Consider the following 15109-nt stretch of genomic DNA (forward strand, 5'->3'; position numbering starts at 1 on the left):
CCAGCTCTCTGGGCACCCTGTGCAGTGCCTCACCACTCTCATTGCAAACAAATTCCTTATACCCAACCTAAATCTCCCCTCTTTTAGTTTGAAATCATCTCTCCTTGTCTTGTCACGTAGATCCTGCCAACGAGTCTGTCATTTCTTTCTTACAGCCCCTTTAGATACTGAAGGGCCACTCTCAGCTCTCCCTGGAGCATTCTGCTCTCCAGGCTGCACAGCTTTGCAGCCCTTCTCTCAGCCTTTCATGATAGAGAAGGTGTTCCATCCCTTAAGTTAGTTTTGCGACCCTCCTCTGGGCACACTCTGACAAGGTGCTATGGACCTGTCCTTCCTCCCAAGGGGACAAGAAGGGATGCGGTACAGTAATGTCCTACTTGGAGCTCCACCTTACCAGCAGCATCAGCTAGAAGGGCTACTCCAGCTCCTTGCGCTTTGCTCCCTCTCCATTGGTCACCCAGCTCAGCTCAGCAAGGTGGTTGGGATGGGGATGTGTGTACAGCCAGGCGCCGGGGCACTGGAGCAGAATGAAAGGCGCTTGATCCCCACGTCCAGGCAAGGGGCGGTGCGGTGCAGCCCGGCCTCTCAGGGGGCAGCCGGGCACTGCGGCAGCATGCAGGGGCTGCTACTGTGCGGGGGGTGGCTGCTGGCTGCTGGCTACGTGCTGGGTGGCTGCCGGCACCGCTGTTGCCCAGGCAGGAACAACGCCTGCTGGGCCAGCAGTGCACGCCACACTCGCTGCTATTGCGACTCATACTGTGAGAGGACAGGTGACTGCTGCCAGGACTACCAGGCTGCGTGCCGCCGTGCCGGTGAGCAGTGGGGCAGGGTGAGGGTGAGGGTGGTGGGTGTCGTGTCGGTGAGGTTTTGCTGTTCCCATCAGTGGTCCATGTGAGAGGTGATGAGCTGGGTTACAGCTGGGGCTGTAGGTGGGTGTGTCTCAAATGCCATCCCGGTTTTCTGCTTTTCCCTCACTGAACCGAGAAATCCTGCAGCGTGTTCTGCAGCTGGACATGACAGCAGCAGTGCTGTCACTGCGAGCTCCAGAGCTGATTTTTGGGACATGGGTACCAAGGGCTGAGCCACACGCCTATCACTGCTGCTCAGGGTCAGGGGCTGTGCTGGACATCAGCACTGTCAGCGCTCTGTAATCTCCACAGAGATTAGCGAGGTCCCAGCTCAGCTCGATGCAGAGCCTGACAATAAAAGCACACTATGCTGTGGGGCTGAACCACGGGGGTCCCCCTTCTCCCTGCTGTGCACAGATTCTCCCCGCTCCCGTTCCTTCTTCTTCTACGCTATTGAATCTCTTTTCTCTCTTCTCAGCAGTGGGCTGTGCAGTGGGGCCGTGGGGGCCCTGGAGCAGCTGCAGCTCCCCATGTGGGGTGGGCAGCAAAGACCGCAGCCGCCAGGTCACCGTGCCCCCCCGGCACGGCGGGGAGCCCTGCCCCGACCTCAAGCAGCGCCGTGGGTGCCTGGGGGATGACCCGGCCTGTGGGGCTGCCAAAGGTAATGCAGGACCCCCTCCTAGCCCTGCACTGTAGTGGCTGTCACCACCTCACCATTGCTGCTCTGTGCCAGGGGTGGCCAAACTGCTCCCCGATTCCTTCAGCCCAGACATCAGGGATCCCTGGCGCAGAACTGGGATGCAGCAGTCAGAGGAGTCACCCAGGTAGGTATGGGGCTATGAACCCTTTGCACACCCTATCCCTAACCCCCCGCAGAACCCCTGTAAGCTCCTATAAAGCAAACACTTTACTTCCAACCATTATTTTTCCCCAAACCAGCTCCCACCTCCCCATCTCCTGCAGCTTTTTCCGCCTGACGCAGGTGGCAGCTGCCTGTCGTGGGCAGCCCTGGAGCCGCCGGCTACAGCGGGACAGGCGGGTGTGCGTTGAGTGCTGGGGGGACACAGCCCATGGGCATCCCCAGTGTGATGGATATGGGGTGCAAGGAGCCAGGTAGGCAAATCTGGGGAGGAATGTCCTTTGGGAAATGCCATGTGCTCTAAGGGCACTGCCGAGAGGCATTCCACTTTCCTCCCCATTAAAAATGATAATTTAGCATCTATATTTTTTTACAGCAGGACAACATTTGCTGGGTTTTCCTTACAGGACATTTTGGGTGGCCACCTTCATAGCAGGGTGCCAGGGCTCATGGGTGCGGGAGGCTCTGCAGGAGGGCTGCGCCTGTCCACCCCCGGCATTCATCTTTGTATAGGTGAGCAGAGCCCAGTTCCTTTAAGGGCATCTCGGCTGCTTGGTGTGGTGTGAGGAGCACAATTAAAGGTGGCACCGAAAGCAAGGGCATGGCTGTGGCGATGCTGTTCGGGGCAGAGTGCCCTCAGGTTGGGTATTAAGAAAAATTCTGCTCTGAAAGAGCAGCAAAGCATTGGAACAGGCTGGGAAGTGGTGGTGTCACCATCCATGGAGGTGTGACACTTGGGGATGTGGTTTATTGGGCATGGTAGCAACGGATCAATGGTTGGATTCAATGATAACAGAGGTCTTCTTGAATCTTAACAATTTTATCATCATATGGCACCAACATCGCTGTCCCCAGTGCCTGCTTGTCCCCCCCCTGCCACCCTCAGGTGGCTTCAGCTGAGGCCCCCACCTCAGCCATACAGCACCATACCCACATCCCACATGGCTCACTTTATTCAGCCCCATGCACCACAGCACCCAGCAGTCCCTGTGTGGGCACTCGGCAAGTCCCAAAATGTTCAATATCCCCAGGAGCAGCAGCACAGGGCTCCTGGCATCACCCCGCAGCCCCTCACGTGCCCAACTCCCTGCGCAGCTTCAGGATTTCCAGGAGGAGCTTCTCCTTTTCCAGCACGATCTTCTCCTTCTGCAGTTGCAGGGTCTCCTTCTGCAGCTCCAGGATCTCGGTGTGCAGCTGCCTCTGCTTTTCTGACAGCTCCTCGGAGGCCGCTGTGCCACCTGCACAGAGTGAGGGAAGGCGTTAAGGCTAGGAGGGGAGTGGGAATGGGGTTCTGGTGAGGGCAAAAGGGAGATATCACCAAACTGCTGCAGCATCGCTGCCCGAAGTGGATGCAGAACCTCACTCCGGTGTTGGAAATGGGATTGGGAATCCCAGCACGGATTGGGGGCTGCTCACCGTTGTCGTGCGGGGGCCCGGGGCTGCCCGTTCCCAGCGATGCGGGACTCGCCATGGCCTCGAGGCACGGCCACGCCAGCGCGGGGCTCGGCGGGCACTTAACGCGGGGCGGCTCGGGGTTGCCAGGCGGAGGTCCGGGGGCTGCGCCTTGCGGCTGGGCGGCCCGGGGGGCGGCCGGTCCTGGGGCGGGCTGCAGCCTGCTCTCCGCGCCGGGCAGCGGTCGCTCCTCGGGGCCGGGGAAGCGTTCCGGAGCGGGGCCGCGCGGCAGCGGCTCGGGGGCGGCCGCGGGCAGCCCGAAGGACGGGGCGGGCGGAGGGCCGGGCTTGTTGAAGAGGGCGAAGATGTGATGGAAGAGCCGCTCCTGGGGCCGCTGGCGGAGCAGCGGGTGTTTGTCGGCCGCCAGCTCCCGGCGCGCGTCCAGCACCATGTTATGCCACTTCTTGCGGATCTCCTCGGCCGTCCGCCGCACCACCGGGCTCAGCGCGTTGACGGCGGCCGCGATCTCCTCCCACGCGCGTTGCCGGTCCTGCGTGTTGCGGTAGCGGCCGCTCTTGGGGATGAGGATGTCCTTGCGGAGGCTGAACTCCTCCAGGATGAGGAATTTCTCCTCGTCCGAGAACTTGATGCGCTTGGGCTTGGCCGCGCTCATACCGCCCTGCGGCGGGGACGGGGGCTCAGGGGTTCCCCCCGCCCCGTGCTCCCGAGTCCGCCGCCCCCGGCTCTCACCTTCTACCGGGCCGGGCCGCCGCGGGAAGCGGATGTGCCGCGTCCTGTTCCGCGCCGGGGCGGAGCCGGTACCGGGGCGGAGCAGCGGGAGCCCCGCGGAGGCCGGCCGGACGCGCTGAGCCCGCAATCTCAGGCAGGGAGAGGCTTCCACGGCGCGGCTGCTGCGGGGCTCTTTATTTGGAATAGAAAACCCGGGCTGGGCGTAAAATACAGCTAAAACACCGGATAAAAAAGGTGGTGGGAGGGCAGCGGGGTAACAAGGAGGGCGCCTGTGCGCGTCCCATCCTCCCAGCCGGACCCCAGCGAGCAGCGCAGGAGAGGTGCGGGCGATGCCGCACCGGTGGCGGTGGGACGGAGCCGCCGCTGTGCCCTGCCCGCTGCTGCTGCTACTGCCGCATCCAGGCACAAAGGAAGTGGATGCATCCTGCTACCCCTGAGTTCCACCCCTGTACCCGCAGCCATGCTGCAGGGAGCACCCAAAAACGTCAGGATGCGGCCACGAGAAGCAGGACCCCTCGGTGACATTGCTGCGTGCCTACAGCCATCAGCCGTCCCCATGTGCTTCTCCCTGCTCTGCCGGCACAGTGCTCTGTCGGGGAGCAGGGCCCAGCCCGTGCTGTGCCAGTAGCCCCTGCACCAGAGCCAGCTCCTGCTCCAGTTCCTGGGCACCACAGTCTAACCCCAGCACAGCTCCATGCTCCTCACCCAGCACCCGGAGCACACGGGCAACCAGCTGTGCCCTCACCAGCAGCAGGGCCAAGGCAGCACGCAGCACGGCACAGCCCAGCGCCTTCATCCAGCAGCGTGCAGCTGATTCTGCAGGGAGAGTAACAGAAGGTCCAGTGAGCACTGGGCTCTTTGGGACCACAGGTTTCCCAGCCCAGGGCTGCCACCATACCGTGGCTCCATCGCTGCTGGCAGTAGTGCAGGTCCTGCAGCACACCGGGGCCTGCAGCCTGCAGCCAGTGCAGGGCAGAGCTGGGAGCCTTCTCCAGGAGCTGCAGCAGGAAGGGCAGCAGCTGCTGCGCCAGGGCGGCTGGCTCTGCAAACACATTGGGCTCATCCTCCTTGTACAGGCTGGGGGGGCTGCAGGGGAGCAGTGGGGACATAAAACCTCTTGCCACCCAATGCTCCTCCCTTCCCAACCCTTGCAGGGGGCGGTACTCACGTGTCAGCCTCCAGGTCCTCTATGATGACCCTGAGGTTGGGCTGGGGCAGGTGCTGCAGCAGTGAGCTGAAGGTCTCGGGGTGATGCCCAAACTCATCCAGGAGGAGCTGTAGGAGGCTCAGCAGCCCCACATTGCCCTGCACAAAGATGCAGCCATCTCCTCCTGGCTGCCCCTGGCCATGCTGGACTAGGCTCACAAAGCCTGCAGCCTCATGCCGTACATCAGGGTCCTCATCTTGCAGGAGGTGAATGCTCATGTTTATCACCCTGCGGAGGAAGGAAAGCATTGCTGCATGCCCAGTGGATGCAGTAGAGGAGGGAGCACACATACAGGGCCGCTCAGGACCTACCGCAGTGCCACAGGGACGAGCCAGGGGCAAGAAGCCCCCCGGCATTGCCGCAGCATCTCGGTGCCTGCTGTCTGCAGGGAGCACGCAGCTGCCAGCCGCAGCACCTCATCTGCCACGGGTCGGCCACACGCCTCCAGCATCGTGCACCACCGCTGTACCAGCAGGGCATTCTCGGCCCCAAACCTGAGTGGAGCAGAGGAAGTGGTCAGACACAGCTCCTGGCTTACGGACCACCTGGAGGTCACAGGATCCAGGCACAAAGCCCAGGGCTCCGATCCCACAGCCCTACCCCACAGTGAGCAGCAGGCTGGCAGCACACAGCGCCTGGGAGAGGAGCTCTGGACCAGGGCGCTCCGTCTCCATCACAAGGAGCAGTATTTCCACACATGCTAAGGCAGAGCCCTGGAGCTTCTGGGAAGCTTCCCGAGACCAAGATGGGCAGCTTCTGCAAAGATGCATCAGAGCTTCAAGGTACAATCTCAGGAACTCTTTGTTCCCTCTGTCTTGCAGCACTGACTGTAAGTTCTCCTGGTCAACAATAGGAAAGAATGGACAAGGTCAGTACTCCCCATCAGCAAAGCCCTCAGAAACGCTGTCATGAGCAGCACCTGAGGGTGCACTGAAGCTGTGCCTCCTCCCAAGAGGTCAATGAGGGACAAGAGGGGACCACTGTGCTTTAGTGTCCCACTTTGGATCTGTGATTTTGAGCCCCACTGTACCAGCAGTGTCAGATGGAGGGCCCTTTCTAGCTCCTCGCATTCTGCTCTTTTCCCATCGGTCACCCAGCTCAGCACAGCAAGGTGGACATCGGGGTGCGGATGTTGCAGAAGTGAGCAGACAGAGTGGATTCTCTTGCTGTCAGACTGTCGGGCTGCCTCACTGCAAGCAAAGCGGGCCATAGTCTGGTGGAGAATAGCTGCACCCACCTGGTGGGAAACAGAGACCTTCTCTCAGTGCTCTGCTCCTGGGCACAGGACAAGGATGGGCTCCCACCTCCCATGCCCTAAGCTTTACAGCAGGGAACAGGAGCAGTACCTGCAGCTCAGCACAGCCCGGCTCCCTGCCCAGTTTGAGGTTGCCCAGCTCAGCACTGACAGCATCCCAGATGCTCTGTGTGAAGCTGGGGCTGAGGGAACTGGGCAGGAGGGCGAGCACCTGGAGGAAGGCGGCGCGGACAAGCGGGCAGCGCTGGGCAGGGCTGAGCAGCCAGCCCTGTGCCTCCAGCTGCAGGGCCACGGGATGCAAGGCCTCAGCAGGCAGCCTGTGGGGACACACACCCTCACCGTGGGGCCCAGACAGAGAGGCACCACAGCCATGGGGCAATGCAGGGTCACTCACCCGTCGGTGCCTGGGTGGGGGGCCAGCAGCGCCTGTATCTGCAGCAGGTGCCCATGCAGGGTGTTGTGTGAGCTGATCCCCCCGGGTGCAGGAAGCTGCTGGGCCAGATGCAGAAGCAGAGCCGGGCGCTGGGACGGTGGGACGACAGGAATCAGAGCTTTGGCAGCCATGGCTCTCACGGCATAGATGGGGCTCCCTGCCAGCTCCAGCAGCGGCTCCAGAAAGTGAGTGGAGGGACTACGGAGTAAAACAGGCACAGTGTGGTGACACGCCAAGGAGTGAACATCTACTGCCAGCACTTTGCCTTACCCGCTGGGGTCATCGGGGCCAGGCTGCAGCTGTGCCAGCAGTGTGAGGATGGCGTGCAGCGCAGGACGCAGGTGAGGTCCCCCTGGCACAGCCGCCCCCAGCTCAGCCAGCAGCACAGCACCCAGCTGCGGGTGCTGCCCTAGGAACGCAGGCAGGCTCAGCCCCTCCACCAGGCAGCCCTCAGCACTGCTCTGCTTCTGGCCCAGCAGCCGTGTGGTGAGAGCACCTGTGGGGAGAGAGCACATCAAACACTCCTGAAGGGCAATGCCACGTTCCAGCCCTGGGATCCACCCAAAAGAAGGGATGAGGATGTGCACCCGTGCTTTGGAGTGCAGTTCTGGTTCCTGTTTCCCCATGGGCACCGCTGCAGGGCTGGGGTACTCACTGAAGAGCTGGATGGCCGCATTCCTCATGGCCCAGCAAGGCGAGCTCAGTCCCTGCAGTGCCAGGGCCACCATTGGTGTAGCATGCCGCAGCAGCGCAGTGCCCAGCCCTGCACCGCGCACCAATGTTTGCAGCACGTGCAGGGCACACACCTGAAGAGAGTGTGTGGAGCTCAGCTGTGCTGCACCAGGCACTGACAGCCTTATGCTGCAGTAGCCAGTGCAGACAGATCCCTCTGAGGGGCTCTGTGCAGACCACCCCATTCCCAAGCTGGCTATAATGGCAAAGGGATCAGGGTGCACTGCAGTCACCTGTGGGAGGTCAAGGGTTTGGTCCCAATCCTGTGGCAGGGCCATGGTGGCCAGTCCCAGCAGTGTCTGGATGCAGCGGGTCAGAAGTGGACGTGCCTGGGCTGGGTTTTCCCCACTGACAATGCAGAGGAAGAGCATGGGGAAGCCAGCAGCACGGCGCGTTATTGAGCTGCTCCGGGGTCCACTCAGTGCTTCTAACCCCTGAGAAACAAAGCCCATCCAGACCGGTGAAACCTGCCTGGTGGAGCCCGCAGCCTCCCTGCAGGGAGGAGATCAGCAGCCAGCACCACCCTGCAGCATCTCCCCAGGGCTGGAGGATACGGATGCTGGAGATGAGTGGAACGCAAGCAGGAACAGGCACAGTACCTGGTCCAGTATGATCTGCGGGATCACCTGCATCTCTGTGTCAGGGTGGTTTAGCAGAGCAGCGCAGAACTTGGTGAAGCCCATGCTGCAGCCTTCCACTGCTCCCTAGGGCAGAGTGATGTCAGGACTCCCTGCTCTCCACCCTCCCACAGCCCCCAGGGCTGCAGGATGGATCAGGAAGGGTGGGAGAGAGGCCGAGCTCACCCCAGGCAGGCCATGTGCTTACCCAGTGCCGGCACCGCAGCAGGATCTCTTGAAAGACTGTTGCAGCTGTCTGCAGGCTGGCAAGTGGCAGGAGGTGCTTTGTTCCAGGGGATGACAGCAGCAGCTCAGCCAGGCCTCCCAGCAGCAGCCCAACTTCCTGGGGAGAGCCAGGGTGTGGAGGAGGCAGCAGAGCTGCCCAACAATTCTGTCCTCCCTACGCCCATCGTGGCAGGGCTGCCCAGCAAGGACTGCTATTGCTCAGCCCATGACCACCAAGATGCTTTTGAGCACACAGCCACTGCAGCATTTTCTCAGCCTGCTGCAAGCCCTGCATAGCAGAAATGTTCTTTTTCCAGGCTGTTGCTGGGCAGGCTTTAGGTAAGAGGCTGTGATGGGTGCTGTCAGAAGGGAGCTGTGACAGGTACCTTCAGTGCAGCTCAATACAGCTGCAGAGCTGTGAGCAGGGCCAGCCCAGCTCCTGCCCAGCTGGGCATTATCAGTGCTGGGAAAGCAGCTGAGCTATAAAAGAGCAGTGAGGGAGGGGGGGTTGTTTTTGGAGATGGAGAGCTGCAGCCCTTCCATCTTTTGTCTTTCTCTCCACTTCCTAGGAGAGAGGCAAAAGCTATGGTAGCCTCCAGGTAAGTACACTGCTCCTCTGCCCCATCACCAGTGAGGGTAGATGCCCATCAACTGGGCTGTACCATGGGGAAATGCTCCTACCTTCACTGACACCCAACAGCAGGTCAGGATCAGACTGTGCTCCTCTGACAGCAGAACTGAGTCCTCTTCCTCCTCCCGTTGGCCCTTCCCCAGCATAATGAGTGAGCCAATTGCATTCCCCATGTCTGCAAATGATGGAGCAGCCACTGCAAAAGGAAGCTTCATCTGAGCCTTAAGAAAGGTTGCTCCTGGCAGTGTGGAGGACTGCTGGAGCTCACAGCTGAGTCCAAGATAGCAGTAATAGAGGTGAAGATGGCTCCTTGCAGGGATTCTCTCACCTTGCTGCTCAGCTTCAGGCCCCTGCTGGCTCTGCAGAGCCCCCAGCAGCAGGGAGGTGATGTCCCTTGCAGTGCCCACCAGGCTGCTGAGCAACTCCTGCCAGCCTTGTGCTGACTCCGCTGTTTGCATGCAGGTGACCACCTCAGGCACCTGCAACAGGCACCTCCGCAGGGCTGTAAGCACACCTGAACAACACCCATCTCATGTTACAGCAGGGCTTGGGGCCATCTGACATTCCCAAAATGAAATGTATGGCTGGAGAGGGAATATGGAGCTCCTCCAGAGCCCAGGCACGCACCATGCATTGGTGCTACGGCTGCTGCCTGCAGCAGGTTCTGTTGAGCTGTGGCAAGCTGGGTCTGCAGTACCCACAGCAGGTGTTGGGCGAAGTACAGGCTGCGGTTTGTCAGTGTCTGGGCTGTGTTGGCCTCCAGGGCCAGGAGCTTCAGGGTGCTGCTGTCTGACCTGGAGCAAGAGGTGGATGTTGATGGTGTGCAGGCCCCAGCCCTACTTTGCCTCCACTGTTGCAGAGCCAAAGCAACTCTTTAGGCTGCCAAGAGTTGCCCTGCCCATCCCACGCTCGTACTTCTGCAGGATTGTCTTCATAAGCACTGCTCCTACTTCGGCCTCCTGCACGCGGGGGCTGCTGAGGGCATCCTGGGCCAACTGGAGCAGTGCTGGAGTGAGGGTCTCAGGGAATGGTGCAGGGAAGTAGCGGATGAGCAACTCCGAGGCGATGTCCCTGATCTGCCAGAGGAGGAGAGGTGAGAATGGGGAGATGGGTTGGGGGGAGTAGGGCAGCAGGTGGCACCCACCTCGTTGGTACTGTCCTGCAGGCAGCCCAGCAGTGCCAGCAGGTTGGGCTGGGAAAAGAAGTCCCAGCAGCCACTCTGCCTGGCATGGGCCAAGAGCGTGGCCATCGTCCCTGCAGGGATGAGGATGAAGGCGGTGAAATAGGGCAGAGGAACAGCCCAAGAGCCCAGGGGTGGTCTGGCTGGGGTGTCCCTGCTCACGCGGGGGCTGTCCTTTCTTCCTCTCAGGGCTCCAGGTGTCTGTACAGGTCTCCAGAATGGCCGTCAGCAGGAGCAGAGCCGTCTTCTTCCTCTGGTAGTTGGCCCAGGGGGTGAGCGAGGAGATGCAAAGCTGCAGCAGCCACTCCACAAAGTCTGCAAATGGAGAACCCAGCACCGTGGCCACCTGCCTGCCAGGCCCCTAGGGCTGTGCGGAAGTGCTATGGTGGCCATCTCACCTACAGCCCGCGCCAGCTGTCCCACTCCCTCGCCCCTTGGCTCCTTGGGGTCCTTCCCTCGCAGCCGTGCCAGCGCACCGTCCCGCAGCCGCCCCAGCACCTTCTTCAGGGCTGCCTGCAGCAGCTGCCGGAAGGCAGACGTGTGGCAGTTGAGGTTGAGGGGCAGGAACTCTCGCAGCAGACGCTCCTCAGCGCCTGCCAGGCTGTGCCCGGGGCCGCCGCACAGCAGTCCCAGTGCTGCCAGCCGCACTCCTTCCTCACGGGCACGCAGGCAGGCCTGCAGCCGTGCTGCCTCCTCAGCCCGCAGCGCTGTGACCCCAGCTGTGCTCCTCTGCACCCGCAGCAGTGACACCCAGGCCCGCAGTGCGGCTGCATCCGCACCACTGAACTGAGCGGCCAGCAGTGTGCCAGCAGCTGGGAGCTGCCGCAGCGTCCAAGGCAGGAGGTGGTTGGTGGCGTTGCTGTGCAGGATGGGCAGAGGTGAGCGCAGCGCCTGGCTGAAGAGTGGCAGCCAGTGCTGTGCCCAGAGCTCGGCCTGCTCGTCACCCTGCCCCTGGGAGCACTGCTGCTGAACCAGGGCCTTGTACAGCTCGGCGGCCGTGGGGCACAGGTGGTTGGTAGCCAGGCAGTTCAGGAGGTGCTGCGGCAGCATGGGGCAGGCGTCCAGCACCTATGGGAAAGGCCATGAGCACCCGATGAGCCACCTCTACCCACTGCATCGCTAATAGGGATGCAACCTTGCCATCCCCTACCTGCTGGCTGCCCACGTAGGGAACAATGGCACACAGGGGCACATATCTGGCCTTGATCTGCCATGGCATTGAGACCGCCCTCTGCAGCATCTGTTGGTAGAGGGGTCTCTCCTGGTCCTCAAAATGCTGGCATTCCAGGTGGTAGATCTCCACCAGGAGTCTGAAGGAGCTCTGGATGAACTCAGATACACCCTCCACCTGGGGAAGGATGAAAACCAAGGTTTCCCTTCTGAATTCCTGCTTTAGAAGAGACCCTGTCGCCACGTACTTCTAAAAGGCAGCCATGGGTTAGGGAGCCGGGGATGGCAGGAGATGGCTCATCTCATTGCAGCAGTGCTGGGGGTGCCCTCTCCAGCCTTACCGGGGCTTCGGCATTGTCCCATAGCAGCTGAGTGAGCTCCTGCAGCAGCTTGGCATCCTTGGCCAGGAGGCGGCTGCCCTGCAGGTGCCAGAGCTCAGGAAGGTTCTCCTGGACACGCCGCAGCCACAGCACCAGCACTGGAAGTGGACAGGCCCCAATGCTGAGCTCAGCAGGGCTGTGGGGCTCAGGGAGCCATCAGCCCAGACAGATACAGCCCGGGGGGATGGCATTCTATGGACTGGAGCAGCACTGGCAGCCCCACCAGCAGGTTTGTCTCCTACCTTGGAAGCAGTGGTAGTGGCAGTCCTTCTGCTCCTTGCTCAGGGTGCACACGGTGGGAAAGAGCACATCCAGCAGCAGGCAGGCCTGCAGAAGCACAGTGGTCAATGAGCAGGTAGATGGGGTCTTCCAAGGGAAAAAAGCCTCAGTACAAAACAGGAGAAAGTTTGGCATCCATGTGAGCTTTCTGTGACTGCCTAGCAGCCCTCAGCTCCGGGAGAGCAGCTCAGCTTTTGCTGTGTGATTCAGAGCAGGTTGCTGTGTCAGGAGTGACTTTACCCCAGACTCCCACTGCTGGGTGAGGGGCTCTGACCCTGGAGTAAGCCCTCATACCTGGCAGGTGCTGCCCTCCAGCTGGCTGCAGAGGATGTCTGCACGGCAGCATGTCAGCAGTCCCCTGCTCAGCACCAGCCTCTCCAGCCCATCTGACTCTGGGATGCTGTGAGCCTCCACCATCAGCTCCCCAACTCTCAGCTCCCCTGCACCTGCTGGGAAATGGCTGCATTAAATGGGACAGAGAACCAAACTCCACCATCCATCCACTCGGTGGCCTCTGAGAGTGGACACAGCAGCAGAACTCTGACTGACGGTGAGCATCCTGTCCCCTTTCAGTCCCTTTGCTGAGGCTCTTCCCAGTGCCATCATAGCACACACCTCTGTCCACGAGCTGGAAGAGGGTGAGTGCAGCTCTGGCCCCGCTCTCAGGCTGTGGGGCTGTATTCAGCAGCATGCTGAGTGCCGTGCCTGCCAGCAGCCGCACATCCTTGCTCAGGGCCTGGACACAGAAAACAAATGCACATATCTAGCCTCTATGCATTATGTGGGCAACTACAGAGCATCCCTCTGATGCTCTAATGTTCCACTGGGGACATCAGTTGCCCCTGCAGCACCAGGACAGCACGCACCTTCCCTGCCACTGCCTCCAGCAGCAGCCCCAGGATGTGCTGCAGGGCTTCATTCTTTGCTGCTGCACTCCACACCAGTGGGACCACATCCTTTGGCATCATCTGGAAGAGCTGGAGGCAGGCCTGGAGGAATGGAGGGGACAGTGAGGATGGCCTCCAGCACTGCTCACCTCCAAAAAACATGCATGCTTTCCTGAGGCAAGCTCCCACCTTGACAGCCAGGCAGCTCCAGGTGCCACTTGGTGCTGCTTGGCCCTGCAATACGTAGCTCAGGGTGTGGGCCAGGTGCTGCAGGAGTGGGGCCAGGTTCTGCTGCCAGTGGTGACGTCCCAGGCTGCTCTCCTCTATGAACATGCATACTGCAGGAAGGGGACAGTGTCATCCGTGTCCCTCCCAGGGATGGGCAAGGGGTCAAAGAGTAGCAACTGACCTGCCTGAAGGTCCTCAGAGGACAGCACCTGTGGGGCAGAGGGACAGGCACCCTTCACACCCCACACAATGCATGGGGCAGAATCGCCTCCAAAGCTCCCCTAACCAGCTCCCTTCCACAGTGATCCCAAAGGCAGGGGACCGGGGGCACGGTGGCATCCACATGTCAGCTGTTCTCACCTCTCCATGCGGTGTCAGCCCAGCCAGCAGCGTGCCCACCTCCTGCGCCAGCACAGCCTCATGGCCCACGGCCAGCTGGGTCACAATCTGCTGAGAGACCCCCACTCAGCCCCAGAAGGTCCCTAAGGACCTTTCACTCATAGGGGACCGTTACAGACCTGTTCCAGCTTCTGGAAGGCGCTGGAGCTGCCCGCTGCCTCCAGTTGGAAGGCCAGGACACAGCGCAGCAGTGGTCGCACCTCCGTCTCTCCCAGCGCCCGCAGCTCCTCCCCCAACTCCCGTGCCAGCTGCAGGGCCTCCTCCAGATGCTTGTCCCGGCACCGCTTGGCTGTGCTCCTGCAATGGGATGGAGACGAGGTGGGGTGCACGGGGCTGGTTTGCCGTGGGAGTACCTTGGTGGAATGGAGCTTAGCATGGGTGCATCCCAACTTGTTAGAGCTGGAGTGCCCAAGCTCGGAAGGGGTTGGGGTGGGGATACCCGGGCTGCAGGAGGGTTGTGCTGGGGGTGCCCCTGCTCAATGCGGCTGGGGCTTTGGGTTGGGCGAGGGCTGCTCCACCTCCACTGGGGATGCACAGGAGGTGACCCAGCTTTAGTGGTACGGATACCCAGACTCGACTTGAACTCAGCTAGGAGTGCCGCAGCTCCACGTGGTTGCCACGCTCCCATCTCCCCCACCCGCAGCCCGCATAACAAACGCGGGGAAAAGCGCCTCACCATGGGCTCCCCTTCCCCCCGAAGCGCCGTACCCCAACCCGCGCTCCAGCCGCCCGGCCCGGCCCCGCTCACCCCGCGAACTGCCGCAGGCATCGCACGCAGCACAGCGCGGCGGGGCCCGGCCCGCACCGCCCCGCATCTCCGTAGAACGCGGCGCAGGCCCGCGCCTCCCGCTCGGCACCCATGGCGCGGCGCGGAGCGGAGCGGGCGGAGAGGCGGCCCCGGGGCACGCAGCCGCGCCGCAGCGCCCCCTAGCGCTGAGCGGCGGAGCTCCATCCCGCGGCGCCGGATCCTGAGCTCGGGGACCTTCAGAGCGCAGCCCGTGCCTGCGGGGAGCGGGAGGCGATTTCTGCCGTTTCCCCCTAGGATTTTCAAACCCTAGAAATTCGCTTTTGACAAGCGAGCGGCTAAAGCAGATTAACCTTTTTGCTAATCTTCTATAATGGCTTTGGAATCTCCTTAACCAATAAGGAAATGATAAGAGCCCGTTTCTTTTCTTTTTATCTATATCTATATTGTCCTTCCTTGTCTGCATTTTTTTTTCCTTCTTGTTTTATTTTCCCTTCCTTTTCTAACACGAAATGGCCCAGATCCTATCGCCCACAGCTGCCGTAAACACAACATCGGTAATCCCTTCCTTTATTCCTCTCCGGTAACAGGGGGCAGAGAGGTGTCTGCCGATTGGGATTGATTACAGCAGCTATCAAAAGTCTCCTTTGTAAGATCTGGATCCTAAATCACATAATTCTTTGATAAAAGAAGCATTACCGGTCCATTTTCTGAAGTGAAAGGTATGGGAGAAATGGAAAAAAAGCAATCAGCAAAGGCACTAATAGGCAGGGATGGGCAGGGAGCGGGGAAAGGCCCTTTGTTGGGGAACGGGGATTAATCTCTTCAGCCGTATGATTAGTACAGCTGAGAGCAGAACGGGTCTGATTTGGGGAGCAGGACCTGGCCCCAC

General features: G+C 60.9%; 2 protein-coding genes across 2 annotated transcripts; one reads left to right on the forward strand and one right to left on the reverse strand.

The window, feature by feature from the left end:
• Positions 1-613: 613 nt before the first annotated feature.
• On the forward strand, positions 614-2220 carry LOC306953149 (somatomedin-B and thrombospondin type-1 domain-containing protein-like; the record flags this gene model as incomplete). The annotated part of the gene is made up of 5 exons (XM_079544005.1): positions 614-812; positions 1327-1509; positions 1582-1672; positions 1788-1961; positions 2115-2220. The coding sequence occupies 5 exons, from the start codon at positions 614-616 to the stop codon at positions 2218-2220; spliced, it is 753 nt and encodes a 250-aa protein (XP_079400131.1).
• Positions 2221-4393: 2173 nt separating this feature from the next.
• On the reverse strand, positions 4394-14333 carry LOC306952897 (tRNA (32-2'-O)-methyltransferase regulator THADA-like; the record flags this gene model as incomplete). Its single annotated transcript, XM_079543674.1, has 31 exons — positions 4394-4665; positions 4748-4935; positions 5018-5284; positions 5368-5550; positions 5657-5895; positions 6087-6293; positions 6403-6628; positions 6706-6942; positions 7015-7240; positions 7400-7550; positions 7710-7910; positions 8076-8180; positions 8302-8436; positions 9000-9145; positions 9278-9463; positions 9577-9743; positions 9865-10025; positions 10094-10203; positions 10292-10444; positions 10528-11197; positions 11280-11477; positions 11641-11777; positions 11922-12006; positions 12253-12404; positions 12574-12694; positions 12825-12947; positions 13035-13183; positions 13255-13282; positions 13434-13520; positions 13592-13769; positions 14221-14333. 31 exons carry the CDS (start codon positions 14331-14333, stop codon positions 4394-4396), a joined length of 5601 nt encoding a protein of 1866 aa, XP_079399800.1.
• Positions 14334-15109: the final 776 nt, after the last annotated feature.

Source organism: Tetrao urogallus (genome assembly GCF_951394365.1).
Source record: "Tetrao urogallus genome assembly, chromosome: 17".
NCBI lineage: Eukaryota > Metazoa > Chordata > Aves > Galliformes > Phasianidae > Tetrao > Tetrao urogallus.